General features: G+C 39.4%; 1 protein-coding gene across 6 annotated transcripts in view; it reads right to left on the bottom strand.

Moving 5' to 3' along the window:
• The window catches only part of Aig1 (androgen induced 1), a 218,847-nt gene that overhangs the window by 143,103 nt on the left and 59,360 nt on the right, over window positions 1-16,384 (bottom strand). For all 6 annotated transcript variants that reach the window (XM_063233405.1, XM_063233404.1, XM_063233403.1 and 3 more), the window contains one exon: window positions 5,566-5,667. In XM_063233405.1, coding sequence (XP_063089475.1) covers window positions 5,566-5,667 — 102 coding nt within the window. The remainder of the gene's footprint in view (window positions 1-5,565; window positions 5,668-16,384) is intronic.

Here is a 16,384-nt window from a genome sequence, read left to right as displayed (position 1 = left end):
AATTCAGCAATGACTAAACTCAAATACCTTCACATTTGTGACTGTTTTAAACATAGTAGCTGAACCTTCATGTCAAAATTTAAGTCTGCAGAGATCTTAGAACTGGATTTAGTAGAACTGAAGACGACAAATGAAAATCCACAGTGGAAGAAGTTATCATCAGTAAAATTTGATGTGTGACCGCTCACACTCGTGAAGCCCAGGCAGCAATGCTGCAGGTACCTGCCTCGTGGCCCGCGGCTCTCCTGCTTGGTCCTGACCTTTGAGATCTTACTGGATCTTACTGAGATCTTCTGGGTTCCTCAGAAGTTTCTGACTTCTCTTCAGTTTCTTACTTTTATAGCTGAAAATTTCCAAATCCCTGTCAGTTACTTCAGAATACATGTGAAAAATGGAGAAAGGCTAGGTTTTTCCTATGAAATGCTTATGATGGTCTTCTTTCCACCAACAGCTTATTTCACAAACCACCTAATACGGGGGGTGGCCCAGACTCCATGAATCCCAGAAGGCATAATCTGTATATCCTAGAGCTCCTGGAAACATTCCACAAGTCATGTTATCCATCCAAAAAATAACATCAGAGCGGAGATCCTGCGAGACCCATATCATCCAAGTAGCATTTAATGCCTTATCTCCAGGGAAAGACAGATGCATAAAATCTTTCATAATCACCCAATGTTGAAATAATATCGAACAGAATAGTTGCCTAAATTAAGATGCTCTTGAGCATTGGTTACAGAGAACAAGAACAACTAACAAATCAAGCAAGAAGAGAGGCGGGCTTTATTATTTTCTACTCCCTGTAAATTACACAGAGCATGAACAACTCCTGCTGTGGTTTCAAGGATATCAAGATCTTGTCTGCTTTAAGATGTGTGATGATAATAATAATCTCCAAACCTTCTGCAGTGCTTTGTATTCTCACTGCACTTTCTAACATTAATAATTAGGTCTTTGGTACCGTCTTACCATTGGCTTTTGTGTGTGTTACAGCATTACTCAATTACCCTCTTTCTAGAGTTTAAATATTTATTTATTTATTGCTTTTAAAGTGTATTTACTCAATTGACAATGTTTTCAGATTATAATCAGCAGGAGAGAAAGGCCCAGGGCTCTAGGACTGCAGCCCAGAAACCAGTGATAACGGTGTTTATCTTCAGCAGAGGGAAAACAGCCTGCAGGAGCTTGCTGCACCCACCGCTTTCCTGTTACCTGCCACTTCTGTCCCCATGTGAAATGGGACCTAAACGCAGTCTTTGACTAGTAAAATTAATAAAAGGTCTAGAAATAGACCAAACCTAGTTAGTTGCTTGATTTTGAATAATCACTGCTCAAACATATACATTAATACAATTCATGCCAATTTTTAAAACTACAAGAATTAACAACTTTATTTCACTAAATTAAAAGCATTTGAACTTGGCTACAACTAATTCTCTAAATTTTAACATGGAAAGCCTACAAGTATGCCATTCTGGGGTATATAATATGCATTTTTAATTGCTGTACCACAAATTAGCTGTATTAACAATTTTTAGACAATTTTATTGCTTTCTTCAAGGAAATATAATATGATGGCATTTGATTTGCTAAATCAGTGCTTTTCTTCACAATATTGTGACTGAACACTGTCTGAGAAGGTGAACAAGCCACTGGATGAGGCAGTCATGCATGGACCATCAGTGGTTGAAATCAACAGAAATGACTGAACTCAAATCTCTCTCTAGGAACCGTGACTATAAATCCATTAATTGCACATATGTCTCTTGGTAGGATTTCCACAGCTGTGTTAGTGTGATGTTTAAAGACTCCAACAAACTGACAAGCTCCCCTGTGTACACTCTAAGCACACAGCCCTAGAGAGTCTTAACCGTTTGCAGAAATACTGAGAAGTTACAAACTAAGCTAATAAAGTACAAAATAAAATATGTCCCATCCTCCTACATCATCACCCGTGTTTCCATAAAAGAAAAATCTGTGACTCAATCAATTCTGTGATTAAATGAGTAATAAAATACATATTTATAAATTACAAATATAAATACCAAAATTAACAAGGTATAATATATTTCAATTTTTCTTGCCTTCATTTTAGCAAAATCACTGATTATGATACAATATAAATTTTCACAAAATTTGATCTCTAGATATTAATATAAATGATCATTTGAAAATAAAATGTACTTATAAATAAAGTGAACACAATTGAATGTTTCAATCAAATAAAGTAAATGTAAAACTTTTAGCCAACTCATTTTCATACATTAAAAATGCTATTTTCAAATTATTCATTAGAAATCAAAATAAATATAAATTAACATTAATAATTATTAAGCCTTTAAAATTTAAGCAACTGAAAAAACTGATTTAAATTTTTAAAATTTCCTAAGTTTTATGATATACTAGTCATGATTTCACCATGTGATGTTATATATTAATTGTCAATGTAGAGTTAGTATCATGCTTTATACAAGTCGTGTTTACACTAACAGCTACACAGAATTAGAGCACTGTAAGGTATTCCTTGGCACCATGTGCAGCTTCTTTTGTCAGTGATTCTGAAGCTATGAATGGGAACGTGAAGCAAAGCAAAGAAACAGTCATTCATTTATGCTAGGAAACAAAATTCATTGCAAAAGAATCTACTGAGCTCATATATCTCCAAGGGTTTGACATGTTAATTAATGTATCCGTTTTCTTTCCTAAATATTTGTATCACTCAATTCTTCCTTATGTTTCCAAGCAGTGCTCATCACCAAGAGTAAGAACTTTAACCAATTATTCCCCCATCCATTTGAAACAGATCTCCCTATTAAAGCGACTCAAGAGAAAACGGATAGTCAAGCCTAAATTCTAATGACTGTACACGTGCTTATGCTATTTGTTTGAAACATTAAAGTTTTAGTACAAGAACCTGCCGTCAATTTGACTCATTCTCTGGCTTGAATGTAAACTGTGCAGAGAAAGGAGTAAGCAACAGGCCAAAGAGTCCAGGTGTGCATTTCCAGAGCACGATAAAACAGCTCTTACAGAGGCCCTACTGCCAGAAACAGGAAACACGTGCTTTCACACTGGATGGCAAGCAGCAGCTTCAGAAGCCTCCTTTTCCTGCTTTATTCAGTTTGAACACCAAATGAAAATTTATCAAAATTATATTACGTTTCTTATTTCTGCATGTCATGAAAGTTGATTACTATTTGCATAAGAATGTGCCTACTTTGTACCAGAGCCCTCCAGTTCCTCTCAGAGCATGTGACAGGTTTTCCAGTTTAATGTCTGGAGTGGAGATTCCCAAAGCACATTTCTGCTTGGAATTTTGCTCTAGGAAGTCATGAACTCTCTGAAATGCCTTCCTTAAAACCCCTATGGAATTGTCAATTGGCTTATCTTTGCTACATAGTTTAAAAGTAAACTTCAAAAGTAAACTTCAAAATATCCTGAAGAGGTTACCACTGTATTTTCTGCACTATAGTTACAAAAGCTACACAAAAACAACATTTTCTAAAAACCAATTAATCTCTTGCTCAGGTAAAACATTGGTACAAAGTGTCCACCTTTGAACCCAGGTAGGTGTAGGTTCAAATCTCATTTCTACTACTCTAAATGATTTGGGGCAAATTAGGTGACTTATTTGAGTCTCAGTTTCTTCACTTGTAAATGAGATAGCAATTCCTTGTTTATGGTGTTATTCTGAAAACTAAATGTACAACCAGTATAAAAACCCTGGTACATGGTGAGTCTGAAAGTACAGCTAGGAGTATTGTCATGGTTTATGTCTGTGTCCCCCAGACCTCAGGAGTTTAAATTGTGCATTTGTTAGTTGTTCATTGTCTAGTGCTTGGATGGATGGTGTCAGTCCTCCACCCACATAGGGGTGGAGCCAGGATGTGATGTAATGGCAGGAAGAAGGTGTGTCTTGCTCTTTGCTGGTTCCAGTTTGCTGTTGGCAGCCTCCATGAACTGGAGCCCAGCCATGCCTGCCTGCCTTGGAGCCAACCGAGTGTGGACTGAAACCTCCAAAAACTGTAAGAAATAAACCTTTCCTTTCCCAACTTTGGGCTTCAGGTATTTGTCTCAGCGAGGAGTAAAAAGGAGTAAAAGTAACTAAGACAAGTATCAAGTAGCAAACACTTACAAAAACTGTCTATAACGAATTCATTCATCATTTTAGTAAGTACATAGTGATTTAACCAAATGCCATGATTTAAAGGCACTTAACGTTTTCACAGGGACACAGACATACATAACAGATAAAGGAAAGTGGCATGCAACACAAATGGTGCAATAGATGACCTTGCTTGACAAGTCAGAAAAGATTTCATAAAGAAGATAATAATTAAGCCACAGGATGAGCAGAAATTTGTCAGGAAAGAATGAGAAGGGCACCTAGAGCAGAAGACTGTAAGGGCATGGAGTTATGAAGAGGCTTTCCCATCCCCTTCAAGAAAAGTCAAAAGCTGGAAAGAAGAGTACCCATGTGAGACCCTTGGTGGCGAAGGTGAACCAACAAGACCCAGCTTATTTATTTTAAGGCAGAGCCAAGGCACCATGTTCATCCTCCAAGGATGCAGCTGCAATCAAACTCAAGGAAAATTCCAGTTCCCTAAGATGTGCCACTTTTGATGGCTTGGCTGGAGAAAGGAACAGGCTGGATCAAAACTGTTCGGCACAGTAATGTTTGCTTGTCAGTATATACTGATTTTCTTGTACCAAAATGGGAGCAGAAGGAAAAATTGTTATTTTCGACCTAAGACGTGATTTCTAGTTCTTCCTTCCCCTGTAATTTTTGTGATGTGTTGCCCTTTTCAAAAGAAACACCCTGGGATGTAGTCTAAAAATTGCTATTACCAAAATGCAGTCTTCTTGATAACAAAATAGGGCTTGATTCCAGACGCTAGAAGAAAAGATGACACAATATTTTCTGCAGGAAAGATGTGTTCGAGTCTTGCAAAGTAATGTGCAACCTATCTGAAAGGCTTGATTCAAAACTAGTGACAATAACACCGTAACTCAAGTATCAAAAAGAATTAGACCAAGAAGGAAAGACTCTCAGCAAACACCCAGGAAAAGCTGAACTTGACAAAGCAATCGAGTCCATTGCTAACAATGCCTCCAAATGCTTGTGACAGATCACTGAGGGAAGTAACAGCCTTCTTCTTGCTCACCTGGGGGAAACAGTCCAAGCAAAATGATTGGTTCTAACATAGTCCCTCTGATAGGACATGGAGTTAAAGCAGAGTGCCGATGGTGTGTGAGTGGAAATAATCCTTCGACTTTAAGAACAAGGCTTCCAAAGGCATAGAAATCACATTCAGCCCACAATGAGCTGGTTGTAGTATCTAACACCATTGACTCCTCTCTTCAACTGTGGATTCATTTACCATTCAGTTTAGTTAATGACTTGATCCATAGGAACAAATCTGTTTACATTCAGTATTGTTCTCTTGAAATCATTTCTCATTATAATCGTTCAAGATTTGACAGGTATTTAAGCACATGCTATCCAGTTTAAACAGTCCATAAGTTTTATTTAATAAAAGGAAGCCAACTGTTTAATCCACTCACCATTCCATGATTTAACCATCCTGGGATAAAATTATCAAGCAACTTCGGGTATATCATCTCTCTGTCATAAGCGTAGATGATCCAGAACACAGCTACAACGAACTGCAAAGGAAAAGAGATCTTTTAGTTCCAGTTCATCAGTGATCTACAACATACACTTGGTTGGTTAAAAGAACTCAACAAAATCTAGAAGCTATGCTCAAAGATGAAGCAGTCAGCTAGCTAATGATGGGAAGCTGGTTCCATCTTCCTCCCTCAGCGGCCACAGTTGGTGCCTCCTATCTCTTTGGCTTCCCAACTGTGTCTTCTCTGCAGAGAGTTCTGTCATGAGAGAGACTGAAGAGGTCTCCTGGGGGAAATAGCATCATTTCAGTGTAGCTTGTGCCGGTTTGATTCCTCTCAAGAGGGTTTAAAAGTTCACTGGTGGCTTTTTTTCGGGTTCCATTCCCCACTGTACAGAGTCAGCACACACTCAAGAAGCTGTAGAGTTTGTCCCTTTCCCTCGATCCCATCATGTGGTTTAAATTAATCTTCACTTTCTCAAGTTTCCACTTTACTACTAACAGCACTGAAACCACTGCTTATAAAATGTCCCAAAGTCACATCTCCAGCAAATGTATTAATTTATACAACCTCAGCAGGGGCTTTCACTGTACTGAGAAGCGGGGAATATGGTAGATAAAAGATGCCTCCCAATTCTCTTGGAATAACTTAGAAGTTCATCTCTGAGTTCCAGAGGTTTGTTTTGGCCCACTAGAAACATAATCATAGAAAGAGAGCAGAGTACTTGATTTATTATTTTAATGTTTTTTGAACTAATGGTGATAAAAGCAGTTCAAATAAAATAGAAATGGTTTTAACTTTTAGCATAGAATTTACAGAAAAAGTAGATGCCTATGTAAATGTATTAAAAAATAGGAAAAAGGGAAGCATTATATGGTCATTACAGCACCTATCAAGTGATCTCTCAAAATAAAAACTATAGAATAAAAAATGCAACACAAATATTACACAAAAATAATCTTATTCCATTTTCATAAATAATCTGTGCTCCACATTCTACTCATATAAATAATAAATATTTTAAGCCCACTTTTTAAAAGACACTTATACTCTAACTCAAGATTAGTAAAAGAGTTTCAAACTTCTTTTCTGTGTCAGTTATGACATGGGTAATCTTGACCTGGGTGGGGGTGGGATAGAAATCATCCTTAAAACCTTAAAAAATACCTAGGATATTATAAATATTTACTTTATAAAACACAATGGATGATTGTTACAATATGGCAACTATAAATTATATGTACTGCCTTAATATCAGATTGGGATTTCAGTTATTTATTTTGCTCTTGGGTTAACTATTTTCACTCTCAGTTTATAAATTCCCAACCCCAAGACAAAAAAGAAAAAAGATCTATGTTTTAAAGTTAACTACTGTTACTTTTCATCGGTTTATATATAAGTTTTCACAAATAAATGCAGTGGAAACTACTGCTTTATTAATTTTCATCCCACTAATTTGGATGATTCTGTAGAGGGAATCTACAACGCACTTACTTCATTTCTATTTTTTGAAGAATTTGCTAAGGAAAATTAAAACATTGGGTTTTTACATATAGAGACACAACGTTAGTAAAAAGCATATCATTTTTTTTCCTCTGAATGTGCTTCAAACTGGCAGTCAGGATAGTTTGGTGAATTACAGTCCAGACTTCAAGCAATAAAGGTGGGAGCAGAGGCATCAGAGACGGCGGAGTGAGGGTCCTACACATGACACTGGCTGTGAGGTGAGCAGAGAGACTTGGAAGACGGCATCTGGAGATCGGTATGATTTTACAAAACAGGAGATCTGGACAATATTTTGAGTGGCTAGAAGTCAGAATAAATGGGTAAGAAAGATAGGGAATGACTAATGATCGTGATTTTGTAGAAGAACCAATCTAACTATTTTCCAGGTCTTGAAAATGGGGATTTAGGAAGAGGATCCATCTTGGGGCTGCCCTAGTGTTGGGGCCTGGTAATTGGGAAGGCAGAAGATCTGAAATGAGGAGGTTGTAAGATCGGGAAGAAGGTCTTATAGGAGCAGCACTTTGGAGGTGTTACTTAGGGAGGGGCACTGCCAGTTAATTACATGAAATACCACATATAAACCCACTAGTGACATCACGAGGTCAGTTAAAGATCATCTTCCCTGTTTTCACTTATTTCTTGTTGTACAGGGTTGACAATTCTACATACACCAACCAGATGAATAATGATTAGTGGCCTCAATGCTAGGAAAGTAGTCAGGGTCCCACAGAAGAACTGCCCCACGGATATCTGATTACTCAGTGTGGTTCCAAGTCACCTACGCGTTTGTTAGATATGCAGACCCACAGGCCTCCCCCTGCTGTGCTCTCATTCTACATTCTAATATGTTCCTTAGGTCAGTCACATGCAGCCATCTAGTTTGTGGCACTGGTTTGTGACCCCTGGCCTTCGGAGGCTTAAGGCTTCCCTGTGAAGAGATCCCAGGCCCAGTGGCTCACCTACCCAGATCCTGCACTCCTCCTCCTAGACCACATCCATGTGACCCTCACTCCGGAACTGCCTACCCAAATGCACAAAGGGATGCTGCAGGGCCTTTGGGGCCTTCTCTTGTGGTCTGACCTGAAAGTGGGCTTGCAGGAAATGTGTGTTTGCTTTGACTTGAAAGGTGATGGAGACACATCTGTATCTGTAGGATGAGGACCTCAGTTTGACTTGTAGCCTATGTGTCCACAACAAACCACTCCAGCCCTAGGGGGAACCACTGGTGGAAATCCGTTCACCTTTGCTACCTAATCATAAGAGAGGGATTCCATCAGACTCACAGCCCACTCCTGCACTCAGGCCTGGACAGCAGGGGGCAGAATCTTGGGGGCTACATTACAATTCTACTTACCACAGGCTCACACTATATCTGTTCTTCCCTTCAAAATGCACTATTTTAAATCTTTTGCATTTCTGTTTAACTATTAGTATCTCAGTTTGTTACCTTCTAGAAATATCTTCCTAGAATTTTCATTATGCCTGGGGAGAATTAACCTCTTCACCATATTTCATGTTTCAATTCATGAATAGGTTATATTTATGTATTTATTTAGAGATTCTTTAATTTTTCCTAACAATGACTATAGTTTAATGTATAGATTCTGCATACATTTTATTGAGTCTCTCCCTTAATATTTCATGTATTATGATACTAATGTGCATGGTATCACGTTTTTCATTTTTGGTTTGCAATTTATAAAATATAACAGGTTTTTTACATATTGACATTGTCTTTTATACCATTAATAAATTCACTTAGTAGTTCTAGTAGCTATTTTGGATTTTTATACCTACAAAGTCTGTAAACAAAAACAGTGCTTCTCCTTTTAAAATCTGTGTTCCTTTTACTTCTTTCTTTTCCTTTTAAATTGTGCTACCTGGGGCCTTGAAAGAAGTGATATACAGTAATTTCCTTGCCTTCTTCCTTCCCCTAGAAAACTGCTCACTCTTTCTGTTCAAGCTTGGTGTTAGCTGCAGATCTGCTCCAATGCCCCTTATCAAGTGAAGGAAGATTTCTTTCACTCCTAATTTACTTAGGTGTCATGTCTATCTGCAAACATATTTGTCATGAGGGTGCTTAGTTTTTTAGTCTGTTGTATACCTTGAGATGATAATATAGCTGTTCTATACATTTAATAGCTCTGTTAATATGGTGATGTAGCTGGATGTAATGGCACACAACTGTAATTCCAGCGTAAGGAAGGTGAGGCAGGAGGACCACCATTAGTTTGAGGCCAGCCTGAGCTAAAAAATAAGTTCAAGGCCAGCACTGATTGCACAGTGAAACCCTGTCCCAAAAAGGTAAAAAAAAAATGATGAATTATATCCATTTTAAATGTTAAATTGATCTTTCATTTCACTATGCAGCCCAGCCTGGCTTCTAACTCATGGTGATTCTCCTGGCTCAGCCTCCAGAGTGCTCGGATTATAGACATGTGCCACCATGCCTGGCAATCTTTTATTCTTGATCACTGAATATTATAATTTAGCCAGGTGTGGTAGTGCACACCTGTAATCCTAGCACTTGGGAAGCTGAGACAGAAGGATTGTGATTTGAGACCAGCCTGGGCTACAATTTGAGACCAGCCTGGGCTACAAAGTGAGCTCAAGGCCAGCTTGAACTGCATAGTAAGACCACATCTCAAAAAGACCAAAAAAAAAGTACTATAATTTATATATGTATGTTGCTATATTCAATTTGCTGATATTTTGTTAAGATTTTTTAGCTCTATCATAAAGTATACTGATCTATTATTTTTTATGAGGTCTTCATCTAATTTTGGTAACAGGATAATGCTAGCCTCAAAAAATAAGTAAGAAGCATCCCTTCCTGTATTTTTGAAGGCATTTGTGCTAGACTGGCATTGTCTCTTCTCTAAGTGATACACATCTCCATTACAGCCATCTGGACTTGTACTTTTTCATGTAGTCAGATTTAATTATGAATTTACTTTCTTTAATAAAAATAGGGCTATACAGGCTAACTTTTCTAAAGCTGATTTTAATCATTTTTACCTTTTGTGGAATTTCTCCATTTGACCTGAGATCTTTGTTGTTTTCAGTTCTACCTTTTCTTTCTTCCTTTCTTTCTTTCTTTCTTTCTTTCTTTCTTTCTTTCTTTCTTTCTTTTTCTTTGCGGACTGAACCAGGATTTTGAATATGTTTAAGAGGGGTTCTACCACTGTGCTACATCCCCATATCCCAGCCCTCATGCTTCTGACTTTACAAAGTCATCCTTAAAATTTCACCATAGAAATTGGAAAATGGTATAAATCAGGTATCCCTCCACCCACTTAGCACTGGAGGGCCAGTTGTAAATACCTACCAATACAGCTCTGCTGGGAGCTACTTCCTACTTACCATGGGTGATTGGTTACAGTACCCCTAAAATTCTGCAGGCTCACTACTCAATGCTGCCACTTTGGCCAGTGCTTTTGAACCTTGCTATACACTGAGGGGAGGATACAGGTTATTTAACAGGAAGTGACTTTCAAGAAGTGTGAGTCACCTTTCTAGGTGTAACACTAGAAGGCCAGGAGGCACTGCTGAATGATCAGTCTTCTAAATAATTCTTGAGATATAAACACAGCACAGATGGTAGCTTCTTGGCTTCCTGCACTGATATCCTCTTGATAGTATGGTCATCAGAAAACCCAAAATAAGCTTGAACTCTATACCAGGGCATGGATAGGAAACAAAAATAGTTACTTGTGGACAGGCTAAGTGATACTGGAATGTTCAGCTGCTGGAAAGACGCTCCCTCTATGGTCAGGACCAACGGCCAGCTATCCCTCATTGTGCACCTGCTGTGTTTCTTGGCTGTCAGCACCAGAATACTGTACTTGAACTAGAGTAGAAGGACAGTCACCTTCCAGCCCTTGAAGCTTGGAGACCAAGTACTAGAGTGATAGCTGGCATGAATACCCCATTCGAACCCCTAGAATTATTGAAAGCTACTGCCAAAAGAAAATTGGATGTCTGTTGTCTTGGTTACTTTCCTCTCTTGTTGCTGGGGCAAAATATTTAATGTCCAAAATGAAGGAAGGAAAGGTTTATTTAGCTTATATATATATATATTTTTGGAGGTTTCAGTCCATACTCAGCTGGCTCCAAGGCAGGGTGGCATGGCTAAGGGGCAGCCATTCATGGTGGCCACAAGCAACAAGAGTGAGAAGGGCAAAAGGTGAGAGCACCCTTCTTTCCTCCCTATGTAGTATGCTGGCTTCCTGCTCCGGGCAGGTGCAGCACTCATACCCCCAATCCCAGCACTTGACAATGAACCAATCACAAATACTAGACTCAGCTGCCTCCATGACTGCATGAGGCTTTGTGGGGGACATCCAAACATAAACTGTAACAGTTTGTCTCTTTTTCAAAGGAATTTCTCATACTGATTCTAACAGAAGCCTAAATTTAAGTTTTTGTCCATCTCTAAGAAAAAGCTTCACTAACTAGTGGTAAATTTTTGAAATTTAATAAAACAGGTTACTGATGTTTTGTTAAGGATTTTCCTTTTGTCTCTATTCATAAAATATACTGATCCATACAGTAATTTTCTTTTCTAATAAAGTCTTCATCCAATTTTAGTAGCATGATAACGCTAGCCTCACAAATAGACTTACAGGGAAAAGTGCCATGAAGAAGGTCAGAGAGCCACTAATCTGTATGTTGGTATAGAGGGACCAGGTAGCAAGCCCTCAGAATCCACTGTTGAAAGACAAGAAGAAGCAGGGGAGGATATAAATGGTTTCCAGCTTCCTCAGTATATGATTTTTATAAAATTGCTTCCCCTTTTAATGTACTAGTCGTATATCATATAGACTACCAAATACTGATATGAAACAATTTGAATTTTTTGGGGGGCTATATTACCTTGCTTCTAGATTTCTGGCTCACGATTTGGTTTGTACGTGTTTAATGATGTTCAGAATTGTGATTTCTCTTTCCCAATACACGAAGTAAGGGTGTGGAAGTGAGCTGTACACTCTGGACACGGCCCTGCCTTGCTCTGTGGGTCCTGTGCACAGTGAAAGTCATATTTTTATGTGGTCCTGATGCTCTCACCTTGCATTACTAGGAGATCCTGAGTCTGATCCTGTGGCTTATGTCCCTCAACCATACCCTCAAATTCAGAAAGGCAGAAGGAAGTACAACAGCCTCTAAAATGTCACCATATCTTCTTTTTCCCAGTGTAACAAGCTTCTAAAGCTTCATCTCTACAAGTGTGACAAGAGATTCCTCTCCCTGCAATTAGGAATCTATGAATAATACATATTTTATTATGCTACCTATTCTCTCCAAATTACCTCAAAACCAGCACTTCACACAAAATGTTTCTAAAGCATATTAATGTTACGTCTTTTTATCTCAATTATTTCTACAAAATCTTGTAGGAAAACCTAACTCCTACAGAAGCCTGTATGACGTGGTCTGTGCCTTCGTCTCCAATGTCAGTTTGTGCTCCTAATCTCCAACCTGCAATCTGATTGTTCCTAAAATTTACCAAGCCCTTGCCTGCTTCAGGGACACAGGCTCTTCTCTGAGTGCCAGGAATGCTGTTTCCGTTGTTGCATGTCTGGATTCTCTGTTCCTGTCAGTCTAGTTTCAACAGCACAGCTGTAGGGAAGCCTCCACAGAACATTGCTGTGTTATTTCCTATCACAGACCCAGATCGAAAACAGCAATATAATTTATTCATCTATTCTTCACATTTATATAGCACACATGCTGTGTGCCAGGCAATGGGGAATAAGCAACAAGCAAGGGCCTATTCTCTGATTCTTCACTTTTCACAGAGGAGCTAAGCAATGAGCAGGATCTTGCTACTTCTGTTGTGGCCGGCTGCTGATTAGTTAGCTCCTGGTGAATCAAATCAGAGAACAGGAACTTGTCTTGCTGGCTGCTCATTCCCCACTGCCTGGCACATAGCGTGTGTGTGACATAAGTGTGGAGAATAAATGAGTAAATTATACTGCCAGCCCCACCTCTCCCATGGGAGCAAGTACCTTTATCTCTTCAATTTTCTTCCTATTGACTTACAGTTTCTCCTTTATGTTTTCTGCGGGGTTTGTCATCCTTCAGCGCAGAGAACAGAACACCTTGTTTCCCAGTTATGTTCACAGCCCATCCCTTCTCAGATCTCTATCAGACAACTCCTTCTTCACCTGTTTAAGTAAGTCTTTCAACATCTTACGGTCGTTCCCCAGACTCCTACATCAACATGGAAGACTGAAAGCTCTTTACGTCAACCACGAAAAAGAATGACTGAGAGACAAACAAAACTGATGAAAGTGGGGAATACCCATCACCCCAACATCACTCTTTTAAAAGGCTGCCTGCCAAGAGTTCAAAAAGCTGAATGAGGCCAGGGGCAGACTCTGAGGGAAGAAACAAGATCCTATCGCTCCCTGGCCGAGTGAGCAGAACAGAGAGCTCTTCAGGTGGCACTCCCTGAGGGACATTAAATGACCCCTGCTGGGAACATGAGTGCCCGATGCCTGGACGCTCTGGGGAAATGCTCTTATCCCTCTAAAGGGTATCGCAGGTGACGTGCAAACATGTCAGCGCATCGTCTCAGCAAGAGGCGATGTGAGCCTGCTAAGGTCAACGAGAAAAAAATGATGGTAACGAGCCCAAATAGATAGGCCATGTTCATTCTATGAAGACCATGCTTTGTGCCACTCTGCAAAGGGTTATGATGAAAATAAGTCAGAGAGCAATGAGTTGAATGCAGACTGGAGCCTTTCTGCAGGGCAGAGTGGTAGGGAAAAACAGAAATTCAAGCTGCCCCAGCTCAGTTCCCTAGCCGGTCTCTAGTTCTGCCCTTCCATAAATAGCTGGACCATGAAGAACCAGTCAATTTAAGGATAAGCAATCACATGAAAAGAGATAGTATGGAATGTATTCATAGGTGCCACAATGTAAAAAAGATACATAAAGAGGAATAAGGCGAAAAGAGCAAGTAAACAATACAAACCAGAAAGAAAATGCATAAATGGGTATAATTTACAATCAAATAACCCCTCATTAAAAAAGGAGCCAAAGAATAAAAATTGAAATATGTTAAAAGAATAGAGCTTTCAAAGAGAAGGTAAAAACGAGTGAAAAGGATTTAAGAAATAAAATACAAAAAGTAAAACTAAACGTTCTGTTATACGGCACAGAAGGGAAATTTTCCTTTGGTGAAAAGTCCTGGCTTTGATTTCTGCAGGACTGTGGGCTGGCCACACTGAAAACTCTTCCTGCTACTGAAACAGTAGGTACAAAATGAATTACAACTGACACACTTTTAAATGAATTACTGAGCATACAAGAAAGAAAGGGAATATCATTAGAAGAAAAGAAGAGAGGAAGGGAGAGGAAAGGAAAGAGAAGAGGAAGAAAGAAAGAGAAAGGAAGGAAGAAAAGAAAGAAAGAAAGAAAGAAACGCAGAACTGTTGCAAACACAGCCATATAAGATTCCGTGGGAAGCAAATAGTATCAGAATGAGAATATGCTGTGGCTTGTGCCAACAAGGTAGACCAGAAGGCCCTGCAAGACACTGGGGGCCACTAAACCTACAAATGCTTCTGTTGGCCTACAGAGGGGCATTGTCTTCAGTGAGAGGTGAGACTGGAAATAATACTCTTGATTGGGTTAAATAAACTGCTTTCATTCCTAACTGCTAAAATCTTGTAAATTTTAAAAGTTTAACTTCATAGAATTTTTTCTGTATTGAGAAAATAATTTTTTTCTCCCTTTAACTTCATACAAGTGAAAGGTAACTCTGGTAAATAAGCAAGGGCTGCAAAGTCTGATGCCAAACAGCTGTAGTGGATGCTGCAGCATCTCGACCATGCACCCTTCTCCCAACTGTTAGGACTATCCACAGCTGGCCGTTCTCAGTGCCAAGTTCACTGGCATCTGGCCTTGGATATGGGAGACTGCCTTGTTCAAGGTCAGGCTTTCTCCTGAGAAGGGGGGCAGTCTAAATCCAATGATTGACCCATGAAACTCGAAAACCAAGCTTTCTTGCCTCGCTCTAGGACATTCTGAGGGGCCATCCCAGCCCGAGAGTCCTGCAATGCCTCAGTTACAATGGCAATGTGGGTCAGCGTCTGCTCGGCCAGGTCCTGTCTTCCACACTTCCTATCAAGTGTATCTCCCAAGAGCTCCCTCCGAATGCACAGGTTCTCCATCTGCTAGTTTGACTATAATTTGCTGTTCTCACACTCACGAAGGCGTTTAATCCCCCAGGTCACATAAAGATGGAATGAAAGCTGCGGAAGCTTGATCCAACTCAAAATTTAAAGACAGTGCCTTTGGAAAGTGATTAGGATTAGATCAGTTCCTTAGTGAGAAGTCTGTATGATGGAAATTTGGTGGCTTTATAGAGAGGGAGAGAGATCAGACAGACACACAGACACAATCTTGGCTCCCGTGTCACTCTGTGCTGCCGAGGGACTCTGCCAGCGAGAAAGTCATCACCAGATGAGGTCCTAGACTTTGTTCTTCCAGAACCATGAGCCAAAACAAATGTGTCTTTTTCCCCTTTCTTTTCTTTTTTTCTGCAGTGCTGGGATGACTTCAGGGCCGTCACACTAGGCTGCATCACAGCGCTCTTCTTTTTTTGAGAAAAGTATCACTGTCACTAAGTTGGTAAGTATGAGTAAGTAATAAGTAAATAACCACCAAAAATGTATAAAAAGTAAAAATTCTTTGTACTTTCAGCCTGAAAGGCACACTGTCAAAAGGAGAACTGAAGCTTTGTCACTTTTTTACACATAGCAAGTTCTAGATACCTTTGAACAGATTAAAAACTGGACGAGTGGATAAATTAAATGCCAGAGACTGTTTCATAGATAATTCTGTTCCCCCCTAAAAATCTATTTATTAGGAATGCAAAGAATTGGGGGACAAAAAATGTAGGAACAATCACTAAGAAAACCTCCCCGAAAAGAAATGTCATACATTGTAAAAAATGATCAAGATGGGTCCTCGGGCTCAAACACACCACCGTATGCCACAAGAGAGTGGCATGGAACACAGACAAGTCAGGAGGATCCATGCTTACCGTTGCCAGCACTTAATAAGCACAGTGGGGTCTCAAGCATCTCAGCAAGGAGTACTTGGCCAGATACATCTTTCTTCTAGAAGACTCAGATCTACAAGATGGAGAAGCAGTGCCCACTTACAACTGTTGGTCGTAACATTAGAGTCTTGTCTTGCAGCTTGGGCTCATATTCCCTTACTCAAATGCAAGTTTGTT

Source organism: Cavia porcellus, unplaced genomic scaffold, assembly GCF_034190915.1.
Source record: "Cavia porcellus strain 051 isolate PalLab524CR breed Dunkin Hartley unplaced genomic scaffold, mCavPor4.1 scaffold_22, whole genome shotgun sequence".
NCBI lineage: Eukaryota > Metazoa > Chordata > Mammalia > Rodentia > Caviidae > Cavia > Cavia porcellus.
The sequence above is the reverse complement of the archived record's forward strand: the minus strand, read 5'-3'. Positions and strand labels throughout refer to the sequence as shown.